Genomic DNA, 19,330 nt, shown 5'->3' with positions numbered 1-19,330 from the left:
TGTGGGAGTTTTCCCAACTAATCTACAAGTGTTTTGTGGATTTGAAGGTGTTCGACCGCGTACCTTGGGGGGGCCCTGTGGGGGGTACTTTCGGAGTATGGGGTACAAGACCCTCTGATACGAGCGGTTAGGTCCCTGCATGACCGGTGTCAGAGCTTGGTACGCATTTCCCACAGTGTCAGGCTCGTTTTCCGTGAGAGTTGGACTCCGCCAAGGCTGCCCTTTGTCACCGATTCTGAAGCTCTTGATTTACTAGTTGATCTACGTTCCTACCCTCATCTATGGTCACAAGCTTTGGGTAGTGACCTAAAGAATGAGACTGCAGATACGAGCGGCCAAAATGAGTTATTTCCACAGTGTCTGGGCTCTCCCATAGAGATGGGGCGAGAAGCTCGGTCATCCGGAAGGGGCTCAGCGGTGTAGACCCGCTGCTCCTCCACATCACGAGTAGCCAGTTGAGGTGGCTCGGGCATCTGGTTAGGATACCCTCTGGTGAGGTATTCTGGGTAAGTCCAACTGGGAGAAGATTCAAGGGAACACCCAGGACACGCTTGAGGGACTATGTCTCTCAGCTGGTCAGGGAAGTCCTTGGGATTCCCTCGGAGCAGCTGGCCGAAGTTGCTAGGGAGGGGAAAGTCGGGGCCTCCCTGCTTAGGCTACTGCCCCCGCGACCCAACCCCGGATAAGTGGACGATAGTGAACGATTAAACAAAGCTTGTTGACATTATCGCTACTATGGCAGGTTTTGGAAAGAGGGGGTGGGGGAACACAATTTAAAGGCAAGTGTGGTGTTGTTAACCACTACAAATAAGAATTTCTGTCTCATTAAAAAAAACTTAGTAAATTTAAAAAATATTTTCCTGTATTGAACTGTGACAGGTAAAAAACTCAATATCATCTTGGAGGACACTGAAAACAATTTGTTGGTTGAAACTGATTTTTCTTTTTGCCTCAGCAGCAAAATGACTTACGCCTCCCTCATCCGTCACAGCGGACAAGGCGGGCCCCATGTAGGCATCGACCTCTCCGGTCTCTGGTAAGGGCTCATTGTAGTCTCTGTAGGCATAGTCGTATTCCTTAAGGCCCACATCTCCAGTCACATACTCCTCAGTGAAGACTTCTTCACCAACATCGCCCGCTTTGGTGGCATCTACCTCCTCTCCCACCAAGGCTGGTTCGACCTGGGGCTACGATGGGTTCAGTAAAGCCGCAATAGGAAGGATACAGAGGTCCGAAAAGGAAGAATTAAACAAGGGAAGAAAAGGATGGAAGAAGCAGTAAGGAGATGAGCAGGATGGAAAGATGTTAGTAAAAGAAGATGAACAGCAACAACAAGAAGGTATGAAAGAAAGGAGCACATTCAAATAAATTAATCTTACCTTTTGCAAATATAATGTGACATTAGGACAAAAAAAGACATGTAGAGCTCAGAGATAGTGCCTAATGTTGATCCAGGCTGACTTTTTCAGATGTGTCCTGTCACTTTAAGTCTTATGTCAATTACTTAATATTCTCTAACAGCAGCAGGTTTTCACCAAAGCCTTTCATTATCGATCCATGAGTATTCATATTTATTTATGAGTTTGAAAATAAAAGTACATTCTAATCAACTTAACTTAGGTTCAAGATATCACAGAAGAGATAAGAACAAACTTTGTGAAAACGGGCTTCTTCTATCTGCTGTACCATGCAAAGCCAAAAACGGTATCTTGCGTCTGTACTTACCATACATGGTATACTACAAATAAAAATCCATTGGGAATATATATTACATTTTCTCAAAAATAAACAGGCAGAATGTAGCACATTCAAAGCCTTTTGAACACAAACATGTTAGATTTTTCTTTTTGTTGTTTTTACCCGAGTAAACATAGCTAAACATTGTAGCATTAAAACGTAATATCAAAATAAATCCAACAAACTAAAAAAATACAAACGTGCTTTATGTTGCAAATGAGCTGTCAGATACCCATCTTATTTCTAAACATAAATACAACGAAGTAACTCATTAACAACTGTGTTCTGTTAAGTACTTTCAAACAAGAATGCATTATATTCATCTGCTTTTGTTTCTGTGGTTAAATATGAACATCAAATACTCACATGTGGACCTGTTTTCCACAAGATTTTTGTTCTCATCTCAAGATGCCAACAATATCAACCAAGATTCTTGAGATGAGAACAAACAGCAAATCTTGTTAGAGAAAAAGAGAACCACATAAAAATATCTGATGATAAACGCAGATGAATGTGGTACATTCTTTTTTAAAACACGTTTTCTCTCACATCTTGTTACAAGGCATCGGTGCCTTTAATAGATTAGTGTGTGTTAGAAGAGTAAAGAGGAACAGAGGTATTACTACTTTGTTAATCTACTTAAGACTGGGCTCACAGTCATACAGGTACACCGTTTTCATTTGATTCAGTTGGTTCAGTTGTATTGGTTAACTTTAGAGATCCTGGATTTTACTAACCTAATCCTATCTTATTCTCTAAGATATGTAAAAGCTAGATTTGATGTGTGTCCGTTTCTTTTTACCTGTACAGGTATTTCTTCTTGTCCAACCACCTCACCGTCTGGCTGTGGGACCATCTCTTCATAGTAATAATCAGTCTCTGTAGGGGTGTGGCCAGCCTCAGAATATTCTGTGTCTACATCCTGATTGGTCAGGTAGACAGGAAGTGGTGAGCAGGGAGGAAGTAAGCAGATTTGATTGAGAGCAGGGTTAGTTTATAATCTGCTTGTAGGTCATGAGTAAAAAAGAAGAAATTGGAAAGCAAAATAAAATTGTGATTGCCAGACAGACACATTTTTGTTTCACTGGCAACTCACAATTTTAAACCTGTAAAAATTAATTTTAGAAAAGAAATTTCAATTAGGCTTGGATTGAATTATCAATGACTTTAAAATTTGCCAGATGCAGAATTTTAACAGTTATTGACTTTTCTCATCTGAAATTTCTTTTCATGCTTTTGTTAAACCATTTTCACTGTTTTAAGCTCACAAGCCAAGTTTCCAAAAAGGGTAAATATCCATCCCTTAAGATGGAAACATTACAGCTTGATGCTTCAGCATGTTTAGTTTCATCCATTGAAGACCAAATAACACAGAAACCAACAGCCTCACAGAACATTAACCAGCAACACATTTAACTTGATCAACTCCTGAACATACACATTTTTCACCTTAAAAAAAGAGGTCAAACTATGTAGTGTCATAAAGTTAAGACTCAAAAGTTCTCTAGATTCTGTGAAGCTGTTTTTAAGAAAGACGTTTCTTAACCATAGAAATCCATGCTCATTTGTTTGACCATTACTTTAACTGTTTCCATAAAGAAGAAAAACAGAGTCCTCTAGCTGCTCAGGTTTTAAGATCCAGTTTTAGTATGAGATCAAGTAAAGAACAGTGAAGCCATGCTTCAATGTGCACCGCTGGATCATATCATACAAAGAAGTTGGGAAGGTTGTCAGAATGATAGGATATATGGAAAGATGAGAACGCAGTCAGCTTGTTAGCCTGATTTGAACCAACTTCCAATCTGACATCCAACTTGTGCATCATCAAAATGTGCATGGCTGTCGACCTAAAGCAGGATCGACTAGTCATGAAACACGACAAAAATAAAGAGGCATATAAAGATTTTACTTTGATGATGGTCAAGGCTGATAAACAGACTGGGAAGACGGGACAAACATCTCTGGACATGTTGACCCAAACATGAATCTTCATGTTGTACCTGTTGGGGAATGTCGGTTCTCTTAGCTGGGACCGAAGCTCCCCGCAGTGCAGTCTCACCAAACGGTGGGAAAGGTCTGTGGTGGGACTTAACGTTGTTGTCCATGTCCTTGAACTTTGTGGGTCTGAGCAGCGTAGGTCGAACAGGGGCACGTGTTGGAGCTTCTTTTGTTGGGACAGAAAACTTTTTGGTTGTTGGTTTGATCGGAGGGACTTTGTTGAACACACTTTTAGCTATTGTCTTCTCTTTCAGCTCTGCTTTTTCTTCGATGTTTGCTTTTGGAGATTTGGTGGCAGAAACCTTTGTAGGTTCTGGTTTTGTTATTTTTGTGGGTTTCGGTGCTTTAGTAGCGACTACATTAACAGCTGACTTGGCCGTGCTATCTACAGAGTTCATTTTTGTAGTGGTTTCACTTTTTGCCTTATTTCCAGCCACTTTGCTAACATCTTTCTTTTTGGCTTCTGAAGAAACTTTGTTGTTCCCATTTGCTTTTGCTGCACCATTGACTTTATTTTCAGCTTTGCCATTGACTTCAGTGGTAGTTTTGCCATTTCCATTGGCTTTCTTTGTTGTAGTTTTACCTCCGCCATTTCCATTCACCTTAGACCCAACCGTAGCTTTTCCATTTCCATTGGTTTTCTTCTCGGCAGAGGCTTTTCCATTAACTTTTGTTTCACCTACAAGCTTCCCATTTTTGGCCTCAGTTTTGGCATTGCCATTACCTTTAGATGCACCACTGGGTTTCTTTGGAGAAGCTGTTTTACCATTGCCATTCTTAACTGGGACAGCTGTGGTTTTGGCTTTAGTTGCTGTTGTTGGTTTGATCTTTGACAAGAAGATGCCTGCAGCAGTGGGTTTAGCTTTGGATGGCTTAGCTGTAGAGGACTTGACAGCTTTGGTGGGCATGGGTGGCTTGACGACCAGTTTGTAAGGTCCAGACTTGGCTGACTTAGCTGGAGTGGGTTTAGTTGATTTAGTGGGAGCTGCTTTCCCACTGGGTGCCTTCTTCTAATATCCACGATTATAATGTTTAGTATGAAGAAGTGCATAGACAAAAAACATAGAGAGGGTAGAAAATGACAAAGATACACAGAGGGATTGGGAGGGAGATGAAAAGCACAAACAAGGGATTGACAGAAAGAGAAAAAGACAAGAGTGGATGTTTTGAGACACAGTGACATAAAGATGGCTAAGGCTTGGACGATTTGCTGAGACTGTGCAGGCATTACTGGATACAGCAGACGATCAGGTTTTAAAATACATCTAAAATAAACAATATTATGAAAAACAAACCTATAATGCACAATAAACAATACAATTTCATTACTTTGACTTAAGTTCTAAACTGGTATTTTTGCTGTTCTCTCCAGTAATGCCATTCCCACTGTCACATGATAAAGCAGCATCTTTGTTCAGTTAGGAACTGGGCACCATGGTTTAGTAGAGGCACTGAGGATGTGAATGGTCAGGTAAAGGTGGCTGTTTAACACACACACACACACACACTAGTCACACAACACAAAAAGCTCACAAATTATTCACCTGTTGGGTAATAAAGCATGAAACAGTTGAACTGGAAAACAGAAAAGGTTCCAGCTGTTCAGCCATGCAAAAGAAACAACTCAGAAGACATGCAAACACGTGCTTTATAAAATGATAAAATGTGGGAAAAAAGACCATACACAGGTATTTTTTGTAAATCATGCCACTACTAATAAAAAGATAATATAGTTTAAGATCTAAACAAGCTTTCAAGGTGAAATGACAACCCATAGATGTAATACAGCACCAATGGATTTTTAAACTAGTATATAAGCATTCACAGTCCATCATACAAACCTTTGATGTAAAACTAGGCATTGAATATATCTCTATTTTGAAATCTATAAAAAAGATAATCAGATGATGCAAAACTAAAGTAAGTGCATGCGGTGTTCTTAAATCTCCGTCACAAACATGCAAGTAGCAGGACAATAAGGATCCTTCATTAAACAATCGTGCAAAATTAAGAACCCAAACAGAATAAGTTTATTTTAAAATAACATGCAAGGAAAGCAAGTAAAATGTGTGAAACACCAGAAAGAATCAGAAAACCAAAAGTATTAGTGTCTTCTTGTGTGGTTATGAAATGGTATTTATGTATAATGTAAAAAGGAAGATCAAATAACTCAGGTTTTCTAAACTTAGTTGTATTTGCATATTCTCTTTTTATATTACATTATATGATGGAAACTGTAATTATATTTTCTCAGAAATTTAATTTCAAAGACTTTTAGTTTAGGTCTAAATTGTAAAAGAACAAAATAAAATAGTTGGACAAATTACTTCTACAAGAGGGAGTAATAAAAAAACATAGAAAGTGTGTGTGTGTGTGTGTGTGTGTGTGTGTGTGTGTGTGTGTGTGTGTGTGTGTGTGTGTGTGTGTGTGTGTGTGTGTGTGTGTGTGTGTGTGTGTGTGTGTGTGTGAGACACAGCTGGACCTTCAGTTCCCCAGTGCCCTCACATGGCCACGTGTGAACACACATACTTAAAAGACAACATGTGGATGACATAAGGACAAAAATATCACAAGGTGCAAAAGTAATCCTGTGTGACACAAGTAGATGAAATAAGGCGAATGTGTAGGAGATCATTCTTAATGAGGAAATGAGACATTAAATAAAAGGGAAGTATGAAGTGATGAGAGGCTTTCAGAAGTTAAATTTAAACAACTTTTATAAACATTTCCAAAGAATTTTTTTCAGCAATTATGATAATTTGAATTATATTTAAATGATCAGAATGTGTTTTTGTTTGAATGCTCCTCTCATTCTCTCATTGCCCTTCCCTTCCACAAACCCAACTAGTGTCTTCCCTCTCTCTTGCTCCCACTTTACCTGCTGCTTGTGGTCCCCTGGTTGGGGAGAGGGGGATGAAGATGAGGAGGGAAGGCCTGTGGTTTCCTCATAATAATATGGATATTCATGGTCATCCTGCTCCTCATCAAAGTACCAAAAAGAAAGAAAAGGTGGAGGTTTTGTTTGGTTGTAAGCAAACAACCAAAGCAGTGGGTTGAATGGGGCAGGAGGATTCATGAAAGCAGGTGAAAAGCAGAAAGAATGAGAGACTGCAAAGGCCAAAGGTGAAAGACCAAAGTCATGTGTTGAAAGACTGCACCAGACAGCAAAATAGACAGACACAAATTAAAGCTGTAATTTCTCAGTTCATCAGAGTCTGCACAAGTAGCTTATAGGTGTTGACAAAAAGATGTCAGCAGAAAATCAACCCTGATGAAAGAGAAAATCATAAACAAACAAAGCCAATGAATATAACCACACTAACTTATATCCATTCAAGAAGCAGTCATCTCAACAGATTCAACATGACAGAGTAAGAGTCCTCTAGCAACCAAACGTTTATACTGGGTGTTTCTCAATGTCAAGGCGCCTGGCCTTGCGAGGCGATGTCTTGCGAGGGCAGGCGCCTTACTTACGAGGACGCTGCCCTTCCTTGGTCAACGAAAACGGTTAAATGGAACACAGTGTTTCCCTTACATAGGCATAGCCGTGGCAGCCTGCCATGGCTGAAATCCCAGCGCCACTCCTACAAGATCCTAAGTTTTATTGAAATTTTTTTGCGCTGTTTCCCAAAGAAGCAGCGGGAACTACTCTGTTGTTGCTTGTGATCACAGCCGGCAGGCAGCAAGGAGGAGGAGGCAGGGCAGGGTGGTTACAGCTAGGGATGAGCCGGATCCGGTATGCTCTAAGTGTTTTTCTCCCCAGAAGAAGCTACAGTGATGTTCTACTGAGCTGTGGTGGCCTCATGGAGGGGGCCATCGACTAGCACACTGCTGCTAACCACTTAAACATTCTCCCTCTCCTGATGATAACTTTTTGCTTTCCTTGACGTTGGATGTGCTACTACTAGTTTACCCGTTTAATTATAGATTCACTAGGATAAATACAATAAAGTTTATCTCTCACCAAGTAGAATATTTACTAAGAAATCACAATGTAACCACAGACACATTGTTTGGTGTGTGTGTGTGTGTGTGTGTGTGTGTGTGTGTGCGCGCGCGCTCTGTCTTCTCGATCCCCAGTGAGTCGTGGTGGATGGCTGCTTATACTGAGCCAGGATTCTCTGGAGATTTCTTCCTGTTAAAAGGGAGTTTTCCTCTCCACTGTCGCTATATGCTTGCTTAGTATGAGGATTGCTGTGAAGTCACTGACCCTAGTCAGTGACTTGATGCAATTTGCTGGGTTCCTTATATAGGAAACATTTTTTCTGATTGGCTTAATGAACTGACCTGGATTGGAATGTTTATTATGTGAAGAGCCTTGAGACGACTCTTGTCGTGATTTGGCGCTTTATAAATAAAATTGAATTGAATTGAATAAAGCATTTTTGACGAATACGAGCATTAAACAAGTAAAACTCGTAAAAATCTGTAACCGTGCTGAAGGAAAATCCTGATTGGGTAACTGACTGTCTTCACGCTCTGTGATTGGCCAGTCACATCGAGCGCCCGCCACGCACGCACACAGACAACGGATCTCTCTGCGCTTGCTTCACTGTTGCACATGTTTCTTCTGAACTCCCTAGGTTTTCTTCAGCTCGCCTCTTTTTCGGTTGAATATTTAAAGCTACTTTTTTTTTTGTAACGTACGTGGTGCATTTGACAAGACAGAGCTAAAAACGGATTGCGTCGCGTCAGTCACTGCCTCCGCTCCGGTCGGGTTTTTTAAATTTTAACTCTCTCTCTCTCTATCTCTCTTACACACACACACGCACGCGCGCACGCGCGCACACAAACACACACACACCTTAATAAACATTGTTTTGTTTAACTGTGTGTGGGAAAAATGCCAACAACGTTAGGAAAAACTTCTGTTTAATCAAATTAAAATAAAAACAAAATTAAAAAGTTGTGTCTGGTTCTAGTATTTCATATTTCCTAGTTCCTACTGCATGAGTTCAGATGTATTAATTCATGCACTTAAATATTAATGTTCTTATTTAATTGAAAAACTTGTTCTGTAATAGTTCCTTTACTATTGTGATAAAAATGTTTAATCTCAATTCTGAGGCTGCTCTGTAAACTCTGTAAATAGTTTTCAAATAAACAATAGCTTATAAATAAACAACTTCTGATCAATCCATATCAATTTCAGATTTAAAATAATGTATTGATGTATACCACACCCACTAATTTCCAAATTATAAATAGGAGGTGCATTCATCGATGTCCTTTGATCCGCATTAGTGATGTTTTCAGCACCAGAACAATGAAGCAAAGAAACAGATTCCTGAGTTTGTTAGTTGTTAGTAATTTTATTTATTAGGTGCATCTGACCTGTTCTATTTTTCTCTGAAATGAGAACAAATCAGTGCTTCTATGGGTTGTTTCCTCTCGGCACTAGAAAAATGTACTTTATTATAATGTTCACTGTTATGTATCTTGATGTTCTTAACAAATAAATTAAATCAAAGGTATTGGTCAATAATGCCTAGGGCTGTAGCGAAGCCTTGACGAAGTCGACGGCTCGATTCTAAAAATTTGTCGACGTCAGATCCGGAAGTCGACGCACCGCGCTCACTTGTTGCATCCCCAGGAGTTTGTAAATAGAGGAGGAATCTGCCTGTTTTTCCTCTAGTTCGCCCTCTTCTCCACCTTCACTAACATCTCCGCCAAATACAGAAGACCCGGAACAACGTCCGTCCACTACTAGATTATTTTCCTGTTTTGCCCCTTCGTCTCCCAGCAACGGACAACTTCCGGGGTCAGATGCGCTGCTTCGTGTCTACCGCAGATGTAGAAAATCACCGGGAGTGCTTCTCCCTTCATTAAGGAGCTTCTTTCAGACACGAGGAGAGCTGTTTTGGTGGTAGCAGTCTCTCCTCCGTGCTGGTCTGTTTGCTGCCGGGTGTTTTTGGTTTATTTAAACTTGGTAACTTGAACTTAATGTTGGTAAAGCTACTGTTAGCATCTTCGCTAACAGCTTCTTGCGTTGGGATAAGCTGTTACGTTTTGGTTTAGAGTTCATCTTTTTTGTGGTGTAGATCTCCCTTTTATTACATTTAGAGTGTTGTGGGTTTTCGGTTTAGTGTAAAATATCACCTGAGTTTGGTTTAACCCGTAAGACCACTCGCCTCACGCACATAAGTGACCAAAACAAAGCAGCATGGAGACACTATATCTTCTACCACCTCTCAGGCAGCAGCCTGCACTCCCAAGTTCTACACGTCATCAGAACATAACCAACCAACACAAAAAAAGCAGTGTTATACAAAATGGAAGGCCTGTAGTGTTTATTCTCTTACAGTAAGAATTTATCAATTTTTTTGAGGAATTTATTTGAGATTTTCTGGTTTTTGTTAATTGTGCAATAGAAAAATAATCATTAGATTAATTTTCTAAATAGTCATTAGAATAGTCGACTATTCGATAAAATAATCGTCAGAATAATCGTTTTAAAAATAATCGTTTACCCCCAGCCCTAATAATGCCAAACATGTACATTTGTGTTTCAGTCATTTTTATACTGGCTTAAAAATACTTCATTAAGTCTACTAAGCATGGGTGTAGAAGGTTTTTAAGAGGGCCAGCCCAGTAATGATCTTGGACCAAAATAAAGGGGGCAGAAAGTCAAATAAAGGGGGCAGAAGGAGATGTTTTTCCCGACACCAAGAAAAATTAAACGCCAAATCCCCCTGCAAAGTGTGTCACAGAGTTTAAAACAAAAATTATTCTTGTGCAAATATTGGTGTAATCACCTTTAATACTAGTTATTAAAATGCAGCAGTTGCTGGATTGGTGCAGTTCAAAGTGGAGTGCATCAAATAAAACAATATTAACATAAAGGTGAGACGTGTCATAATTTCACCCCTCCCACCACCACCACCACAGCTGGAAAAATTCCTAGGGGAAAGACTAGAAAAGACTTGCATCACGTGACCGCAGCTTCCACAGCGGTCACGTAAAGTCATGTGGCACAGGAGATTACATTATATTTTATACGTATTAGTTTCAATATAAATATATAACGACTCGAGCCTTTTACTTTTTAAATTGTGTATATATTTGTTAAATAAAAAATATAAGTGAGTTACTAACTGCTAGCCACCGAAGCTGCAACTACTAAGCAACTAACCAACCATAGATAACTTCTTTGTAGGGCTGCTCGATTATGGCAAAAATAATAATCACGATTATGGTGACTGAAATTGAGATCACGATTATTTAGGACGATTTTTCAATTTATGTTGATTTTATTTGTTTTTATTCAGTCATAAAATTGCTCAGGGCACAATCAGGACAAAAATAAGAAACAAGATGATCACTAAAATAACTCCTGATTCCCAGTATAAAAAGACCAATATACTTATAGCTCATAGTTTATGACCCAAGGTCTATAGACCTTGGTTTAACTCATTTAAGTCTAACCAGTACAGACCCAAATACCAATATCTTGCAAATACTGACAGCAAGAATTATACAGTGGCATTTATAACAAATAAACACAAATAAATTGATGTTCACAAAATGTTGCATAATACGTTTTTAGTCGTGTCAAGGTGCTGCTGGAGAGTGCACTAGCACCGTGTCCTCAGAGAGATTAGTTATTATTTATCAGCGTGAGGAACTTATTTCTATCTATTTCTACCTTATTTATAAACTATTTATTTACAAGTCCATCAATTAATGTAATAATTGTCCCAACCACAGCTGCACCCCCCACCCCCCAACCCGGTCTCACAGCAATCAGGGCAAGCTGCTCGTGTGTTTAGCACGCCGCACGCGCACATTTAGCCGTTTTAGTGGCTCAGGAGTCCGCAGGTGCGGTGTGTGTGTCACTCGCTCTGGTTACTCCAACAGGGAGCCGGCTCTGAGAGCCGTCTCTTTAGCGACCGACACATCACTACATCATTCCCTTTCCTAATGTCCTGAAGAACGGTCCGGAGAGCAGGCGGAGTGTTTAGCTAACCTGCAGGAAATGTCGACGACAGTTATCCAGAAAGTAGCTAAGGGTTACCAGAGATGTTTCTGAGGTTTTCGCTAGGTACTTTTAAGTTAAAAAGTCAAGAAGGGGGTCTGAAAAGCTGCTAGAAATAGCGTCAAAGTCACAAAGTTGGCAACACTGTGGGAGGAGCGCTTAATTTGCAACTCGGCGCAGCGCAGGCGGGAGGAGCAAATAATCGGCTTGTTTTGTTTTTTATAATCGTTCAAAACTCAGATCGTAATCGTGATTAAAATTCGATTTATTGAGCAGCCCTACTTCTTTGGATCTAAAAAAAACATTTAAATTAGCGGACTTACTTTTAAATTTGAAAATTGTCCCTGAAGTAGCTGCCGGCTTCTGGTCCGCCGTCTTTTTGAAAATGCAGAGGTGTATTGTGGGCAATTTTTGACCAAGGCTAGGCTACAAGACACCTCCCGTGTATCCTGCTCAACTAGCGGCTAACAAACGGAGAACACACGCCTCGGTAGAACATGAACATTGGAACACGTCTTGGCGGCCGTTGATCAAATCAAATCAGATACTTTATTAATCCCAGAGGGAAATTAGAGTTTCAGTACACACAGTTCAAAGAGTTGGTGACTGTGGTCATTCGCAACCCTGAGTCGCGCTACCTTTCTATCTCCTAGGCAACCGGGGCGGGGCCAAGACATCAAGGCAAGGTTCCTTGGCATTGAGAAACACCCACTGATTCAGACCAGGCATGCAAGCTTGGAAACATGTATTTTGAATGAATGAATGCAGATGAAATTTATTTGTTTACATAAATCTGTGATAATGACGATGAGGAATGTCGACTCTGGGAAAAGCTTGCAAAGCCTATTATGCATGTGATGTGCACAACCAGTCTCAGAAGACCCCTCCTACATCAAACTTTAGCCAAATTTTATGTCACAACTTTACCAGAATAATCATCTGAATTTAATTTCCATAAATTATGTGTTCAGCTGGTTCTCTTCATTTCAATCTATCAGAATAAAACAAGGAGGGGTTCATGTTTTATTGTATCATCCTTTTCCCCTACCTTTCTGTGTTCCATTGCAGTAGAGCGGGAAACAGTGACAGCTAGTCCACTACTGAAAGTGTGTATCGTGATTAAAATGTCCATTATAGTGGGAAAAGTTTTGTAAGGAACATGACTATCCGGCTTTTCTAAATATCAGGAGCAAGCTTGTTTATGTGCAATATTTCAGTGATTACAATCTCAGATGATGTAATCACTGAAATATTGCACATAAATTCCCACTGCATGTTGGCAGTGTGCAGGAGTACTGTTCTGCCTCTTTGGATCTAGCTCGATCTGCATCTATTTGAAGTAAACGATGAGCAACATAAGTTTATTCTAAATACCACAGGACACACAGATTGTGATGGTGAGGGGAAAATCGGATGGATACAACCTGTTGCTGCTGATGAGACGAGGATGCACGAGGAAGACAGAAAGGGTGAGCAGGACTTTGATGATGTTATCAGATGACCCAATCTGAGCCTGAGGACCTTTTAACCAGCCTGTCCATCTGCTGAAGCTTTGTTACTAAATATAGTTAATGATAAATAAAAAATCTAAACAATTTTCCTTTAAAAAGGTAAAAGGAAAATGGCAAAATTACAAATATTTTTTTTTGTAATGGGAAACGTGAGTAAAAACCACTGGACCACACCACCAGTGGCAAAAAAGTGAATAGAAATGTCTACGCTGTTGGGTGGCCTCTGGTATTTTGTTGGACTTTTAACTTATTGTAAATATTTCTCTTCTTTTTTTTCCCCTGATCTTCCCTGGGGCCACACTGGGGGCATCAGTGGCGCTGAACAGCATCAGAACGTTGCAAATTCAAATATAATCCATACAGTCTATGGGTTTGATCCAAACTGGCAATGGCACCCAACTTTTCAGGTGGTGGTGTGCTGCTAAATGCATGACAGGGTTATATTTTAGCCGTGGGCCGCTTTTTGGGATGCGTCAATTTCAGCAAATAACACAGGGCTAGACAGGAATTCACACTTGGTATCAGTGTAATACGTCCGGTAATTTTCAAAATAAAAGCCTATTGCAGAGATGTGCTTTCTTATCTATGTAGATAAGATAACATCTATACGTGTGATCTCACGGCTTATTTAGTCCCAGTATCTTTCAAGAAGCGCAACAGCGTGTTTTTCTTCATGGATGTGATGTCCTTTTTCCTCTTCCTGCTTTAATGGTGAATTAAGTCTTAAGGGATTTGATGACTTCACAAGCCCAGCAAGGAGGACGTTAGAGATGCCGCATCGCTTGCAGTGTGGATTAACGCACCTAGTAAAAAAAAACGTCTTGCTGCAGTTTTGTGCCGCTGATGCCCCCGGTGTGGACCCAGGGTTACGCTACAAAAGCAGCCATTTATTTTCAAGGGAAAAAGGTTTAATAAAAAAATCCAATCTAGATGCAGTTAATTTTTGTCCTTACATTACTTTGTCATTCAAGTCTATGGAGAACATGACCCTCGTAAATAAAGTCCCCAGACTCTTATTGGGTCAGCTTTACTGGAGCTATAAATGAGCCTAAAATTAAAAGTGTACAGCGTACAATATCCGTCTGAGGATTTTTACTTTAGGTCAAATTACTCATTTGTCTTGCTAGTTCTAATTAGATTTCCATGTGGCTGTGTGACATTTTGTAACTACATAAATGTCGATCGAATTTGGGAAGAATAATGGTTATTCGAGCTATTCTACCTTGGTGAAACTTATATTTGCATGGACTTGTTCTGTGGTGTTACTCACGTATGTGTTTGGGTCCTGAGCCTGGGTCTTGGGAAGAGGGGAGTCACAGTCAGGACTGTAGTGTTCACAGAAGTCATAGGCCGCCTGAGGGTTGGAGGCAATTAACAGCTGCTGGATGTCTCCCTGTAAAACAAACAAAAACAATTATAATTTATTGATGATCTCAGACTCAACAGAAATGTTTAAACTTTGTAGAACCAGTGGAAGTGCTTTCAGTCACCTAACAATAAGGTTTACTTTCTCAAGATTCTGACCTGGAAAACCTCCTCATCAAGCAGACGAGCTCCAAACACTGTGATGCCATTGGTGTCAATCACAGCATTGTTGCCCCGGGGAAGAGGACGGGTCATCTTCTTCTTGCAGTCCAACAGCAGAGTCACGTTTTTCTTGGAAACGGAGAAGGCAATGCGATGCCACCTAGTGACAGAAGAAGAATCCGTGAGCAAACATTTATGTCAAATAAAGAATAAAGAAACCAACCATCTCCTACATCATGCAGATCATACTATTCCTAACCACCACCACCCACATAACCACAAATAACTCATCTCAATCAGTCACAAACTGGTGTTGCTGGTTACTGACTTGCCATCAGCCAGGTTGATGCCTTTGAAAAGCGGGTAGTCCTCAGGAGCTGGCTTTCCATTCTGGTCTTCGTACAGAAAAACAGGCGAGCGTCCCATTTCAATGCCCAGTTGCTGAATGCCCTGCTCACTGTAGATAGAGAGGAGGAAAGCTTGGAGACCAGCCTGGGCCTTTATCAGAGCCATGATGGAGAAGTTCTCTGGGAAACGCCCTAAAGGTGGAAGGAAAGATAAAAAACTTAATAAATATTAGCAGAAAAGGTAGAAATGCCCCAATAAAAAGATTTAATAAATCATATAAATGTGCCCTTTAGAAAAAAGTGTGTTTAGATTACCCATACCCTGTGTATAAAATATAGTGGCTCTCTGGTGCTGTGAATAAGTGACTATACTGAATACTTGAATAAGGGAAATAAAATAGAAAGAACTGATCAAAGATACAGGTAACATCTAAATGAGAAGTGATAGTTCACAAAAAAGTAGACAAGACACTAGGAGCTGTGTTTGGTGGCACCGCTGAAAATAAAGCAATGAGAGAAATTCACCCACACTAAAATGCATCAGAACGAATCAAGATGTGAGCTAATAATAACAGGCTGTACAAAAAAATAACAAACATAAAAAGAGCTGGAAATCATTTTGTACTTAAGAAGATTTTACTTAACATAAGTGAGGCTTTTTATTTTCTATTCACAAGTGCAGAATCACATAATTATCAAATTAACAAATCAGAACAAAGCACAAACTTTCTCTCTGAAATTTAAAAGGCTTCAAAATTAATTCAAAGCTAAGCTAGTTAGCAAGCTGCAATAATTACGTTTCACATTATAAAACAATCCAAATCAAATGTACGTTATTAATCCCAGAGGGAAATTAAGAGTATTCAAAATACTCTAGCCTCGAATTTATAAGCAAACCTTTGCTTCACAAAACAAACGTTCATCGTATCTTTCATCTAAATATATCATCATCATCAAAACTTACATGAATATATTAATGGGAGAAATCAGGACAAAGAAGGCGGAAAGTCGTTTAGCGATAGATAGCTAACATTAGCTGCTCGTTAGCTAGCTAGAAAGCATAAATGTTTGTATTCGCTACTATTTCCTGTCCTTTACTTAATATTACGCAGTTACTCACGGTAAAACAACAAAATAAATGTTAAAAAACCGCCAACTATCTATTATGACAAATATCTTGGCTTGTATCCGTGCCCATAAAAGCTAGCTTAGCCCTAGCCTGAAGTTGTCCTGAAGGTCACGTGCGCTTCCTCTGAAGTTCAACCAACGAATGAATGATTGAATGAATGAGGCGTTTTGATAAGATGTTTTTCATAATTCTTCTTACAAAAAAGTAAAGCATTACTGCACGTCTTAATGTTTATAAATATTAAATAACTTTTATTTTGACTCAAAAATTTTTTACTTAACAAAATTTCACATTTAAACTGGAATAGCCAGGTAATTTATGTTTTTCTATTTGTCATCCGTTCATATAAAGCATAAAGATTTGTTTCTATGACATTTAATGAGATTCACTACTTTGTCCACTACAAAAATAAAAATTCCATAAAAATTTTTACCATTAGAAAATATGAAGAAAAAACCATCAATTTAGTATCTCTTTATGTGAAATCATGAAACCTATATTAAAACATGACTTAGTATATACAAATAAATATCTTTATTGTGAAGCAGTCACCTTAAATACTATGCATCAGTCTGAGAACTACCTGAGAAGAGCTGCTTGGTGGGGGCAGAGATCTGGGCCTTCTTGGTGATGCGGTAAGCATGATCAGGGCTGCTGGAGCGACGGGATGTGCAGAAGCCAGGGACTTTCTTCACACCCTCGGGGAGAGAGGGAACCTGCAGAGCCCGCAGCACATCAACTGGATCTGATAAAAGAGAAACAAGTGAAGAAATTAATTTTATTGCTAAATAAACAAACAATGAACACTTAATCAAATGTTATGTAGCTTAAACTTGACGTACAATTACAATTTCATACATACCATTAAGCAAGCTATAGTTTGATGAATAATGCAGCTATTGTTTCCAACAACTTTACAGCTCTACTGACCCTGCTTTTAATAAAGTTGATGTTAAATGTTTCAGCTGTACTAATGTGATACGGGATGTAGTATGGGAGGTGTTCACTGAACATTTAGGTAAACTATAAGAAAGGATGCTCTGTGCTGGAGGAGATGGGCAACAGTCCAACCACCATTTATGAGCGAGTGCACGGTGGGCACAGCAAAGCTCAGCTTCCATCTGAATGAAGACGATCTCGTCTGTTAGCAGCTGGGACGAGTGGCTGTTGATGTGATAAAGTACTGAGTCAAATTAATATTTATTTGGTATCACAGTCATGTTACTATTCATATGACATAAATATGGGATCTAAAATGTTGAAATCCACACAAACTCCTGTGATGCTCTAATATAACACTAATACAGAGTTAGACAGTGAGCCAGTCTATCATCCTGTCACACTCTAAACTAGTTTGCTTACCCACCTCCAGTCTGAGCTGCAGCCTCCTGACACACTTCAAATAAACAATACCGACTCTTTAAAAAAGACAAATTTTATTTACACACAAGTGCTGACATAAAACAAAACATGCATCTCAGAACTAACTTGAACACACATTCCCATATTAACGCTGTTTTTTAAATAATTGCTCATTCTAACATGAATAGTTTCATCAGTATCTCTTCATGGCTACTCTGCCCTGCTGTCTAGGAACATCACTAATAACTAAAGCAAAATCAACAAAGGTTTAAAAACCAAACACTGGCATGCATTACAAAAGTATAACTTAGGTCGTCGTCGTCTTCCTCCGCTTATCCGGGTCCGGGTCGCGGGGGCAGCATCCCAACTAGGGAGCTCCAGACCGTCCTCTCCCCGGCCTTCTCCACCAGCTCCTCCGGCAGGACCCCAAGGCGTTCCCGGACCAGATTGGAGATGTAACCTCTCCAACGTGTCCTGGGTCGACCCAGGGGCCTCCTGCCGGCAGGACATGCCCGAAAAACTTCCCCAGGGAGGCATCCAGAAGGCATCCTGACCAGATACCCAAACCACCTCAACTGACTCCTTTCGATCCGGAGGAGCAGCGGTTCTACTCCGAGTCCCTCCCGAATGTCCAAGCTCCTCACCCTATCTCTAAGGCTGAGCCCGGCCACCCTACGGAGGAAACTCATTTTGGCCGCTTGTATTCGCGATCTCGTTCTTTCGGTCATTACCCAAAGCTCATGACCATAGGTGAGGATTGGGACGTAGATCGACCGGTAAATCGAGAGCCTGGCTTTCTGGCTCAGCTCCCTCTTCACCACGACAGATCGGCTCAGCGTCCGCATCACTGCAGACGCCGAACCAATCCGCCTGTCGATCTCCTGATCCCTCCTACCCTCACTCGTGAACAAGACCCCGAGATACTTAAACTCCTCCACTTGAGGTAGGACCTCTCCCCCGACCCGGAGGTGGCAAGCCACCCTTTTCCGGTCGAGAACCATGGTCTCAGATTTGGAGGTGCTGATCCTCATCCCAGCCGCTTCACATTCGGCCGCAAACCTACCCAGCAAGAGCTGAAGGTCAGAGCTGGATGAAGCTAGGAGGACCACATCATCCGCAAAAAGCAGAGACGAGATTCTCCTGCCACCAAACTCGACACACTCCACACCACGGCTGCGCCTAGAAATTCTGTCCATAAAGGTAATGAACAGAACCGGTGAAAAAGGGCAGCCCTGGCGGAGTCCAACCCTCACCGGGAACAGGTCCGACTTACTACCGGCTATGCGGACCAAACTCACGCTCCTCTGGTAAAGGGACTGAATGGCCCTTAACAGAAAGCCACCCACCCCATACTCCTGGAGCGTCCCCCACAGGGTGCCCCTGGGGACACGGTCATAAGCCTTCTCCAAATCCACAAAGCACATGTGGATTGGTTGGGCAAACTCCCATGCCCCCTCCATCACCCTTGCAAGGGTGTAGAGCTGGTCCACAGTTCCACGGCCAGGACGAAAACCACATTGCTCCTCCTCAATCTGAAATTCAACTATCGATCGGACCCTCCTCTCCAGTACCTTGGAGTAGACCTTTCCAGGGAGGCTGAGGAGTGCGATCCCCCTATAGTTGGAACACACCCTCAGGTCACCCGTCTTAAAGATGGGGACCACCACCCCGGTCTGCCACTCCACAGGAACTGCTCCCGATGACCACGCAATGTTGTAGAGACGTGTCAACCATGACAGCCCTA

At 40.8% G+C, this 19,330-nt stretch overlaps 1 protein-coding gene across 1 annotated transcript in view; it reads right to left on the bottom strand.

Annotated features, from left to right (window-relative positions):
• The window catches only part of LOC129161114 (collagen alpha-2(XI) chain-like), a gene marked incomplete at its 5' end in the record, with an annotated part of 43,224 nt that extends 26,188 nt beyond the window's left edge, over window positions 1-17,036 (bottom strand). Inside the window, 8 exon segments of the mRNA XM_070547852.1 lie at window positions 972-1,187; window positions 2,540-2,659; window positions 3,738-4,745; window positions 6,614-6,709; window positions 14,492-14,614; window positions 14,746-14,908; window positions 15,077-15,287; window positions 16,808-17,036. Of these exon segments, the coding sequence (XP_070403953.1) occupies window positions 972-1,187; window positions 2,540-2,659; window positions 3,738-4,745; window positions 6,614-6,709; window positions 14,492-14,614; window positions 14,746-14,908; window positions 15,077-15,287; window positions 16,808-17,036 (2,166 nt within the window).
• Window positions 17,037-19,330: the final 2,294 nt, after the last annotated feature.

This window comes from Nothobranchius furzeri, unplaced genomic scaffold (genome assembly GCF_043380555.1).
Source record: "Nothobranchius furzeri strain GRZ-AD unplaced genomic scaffold, NfurGRZ-RIMD1 Scf054, whole genome shotgun sequence".
Lineage (NCBI taxonomy): Eukaryota > Metazoa > Chordata > Actinopteri > Cyprinodontiformes > Nothobranchiidae > Nothobranchius > Nothobranchius furzeri.
Note: the sequence above shows the minus strand (reverse complement) of the source record. Positions and strands in the feature narration are given on the sequence as shown.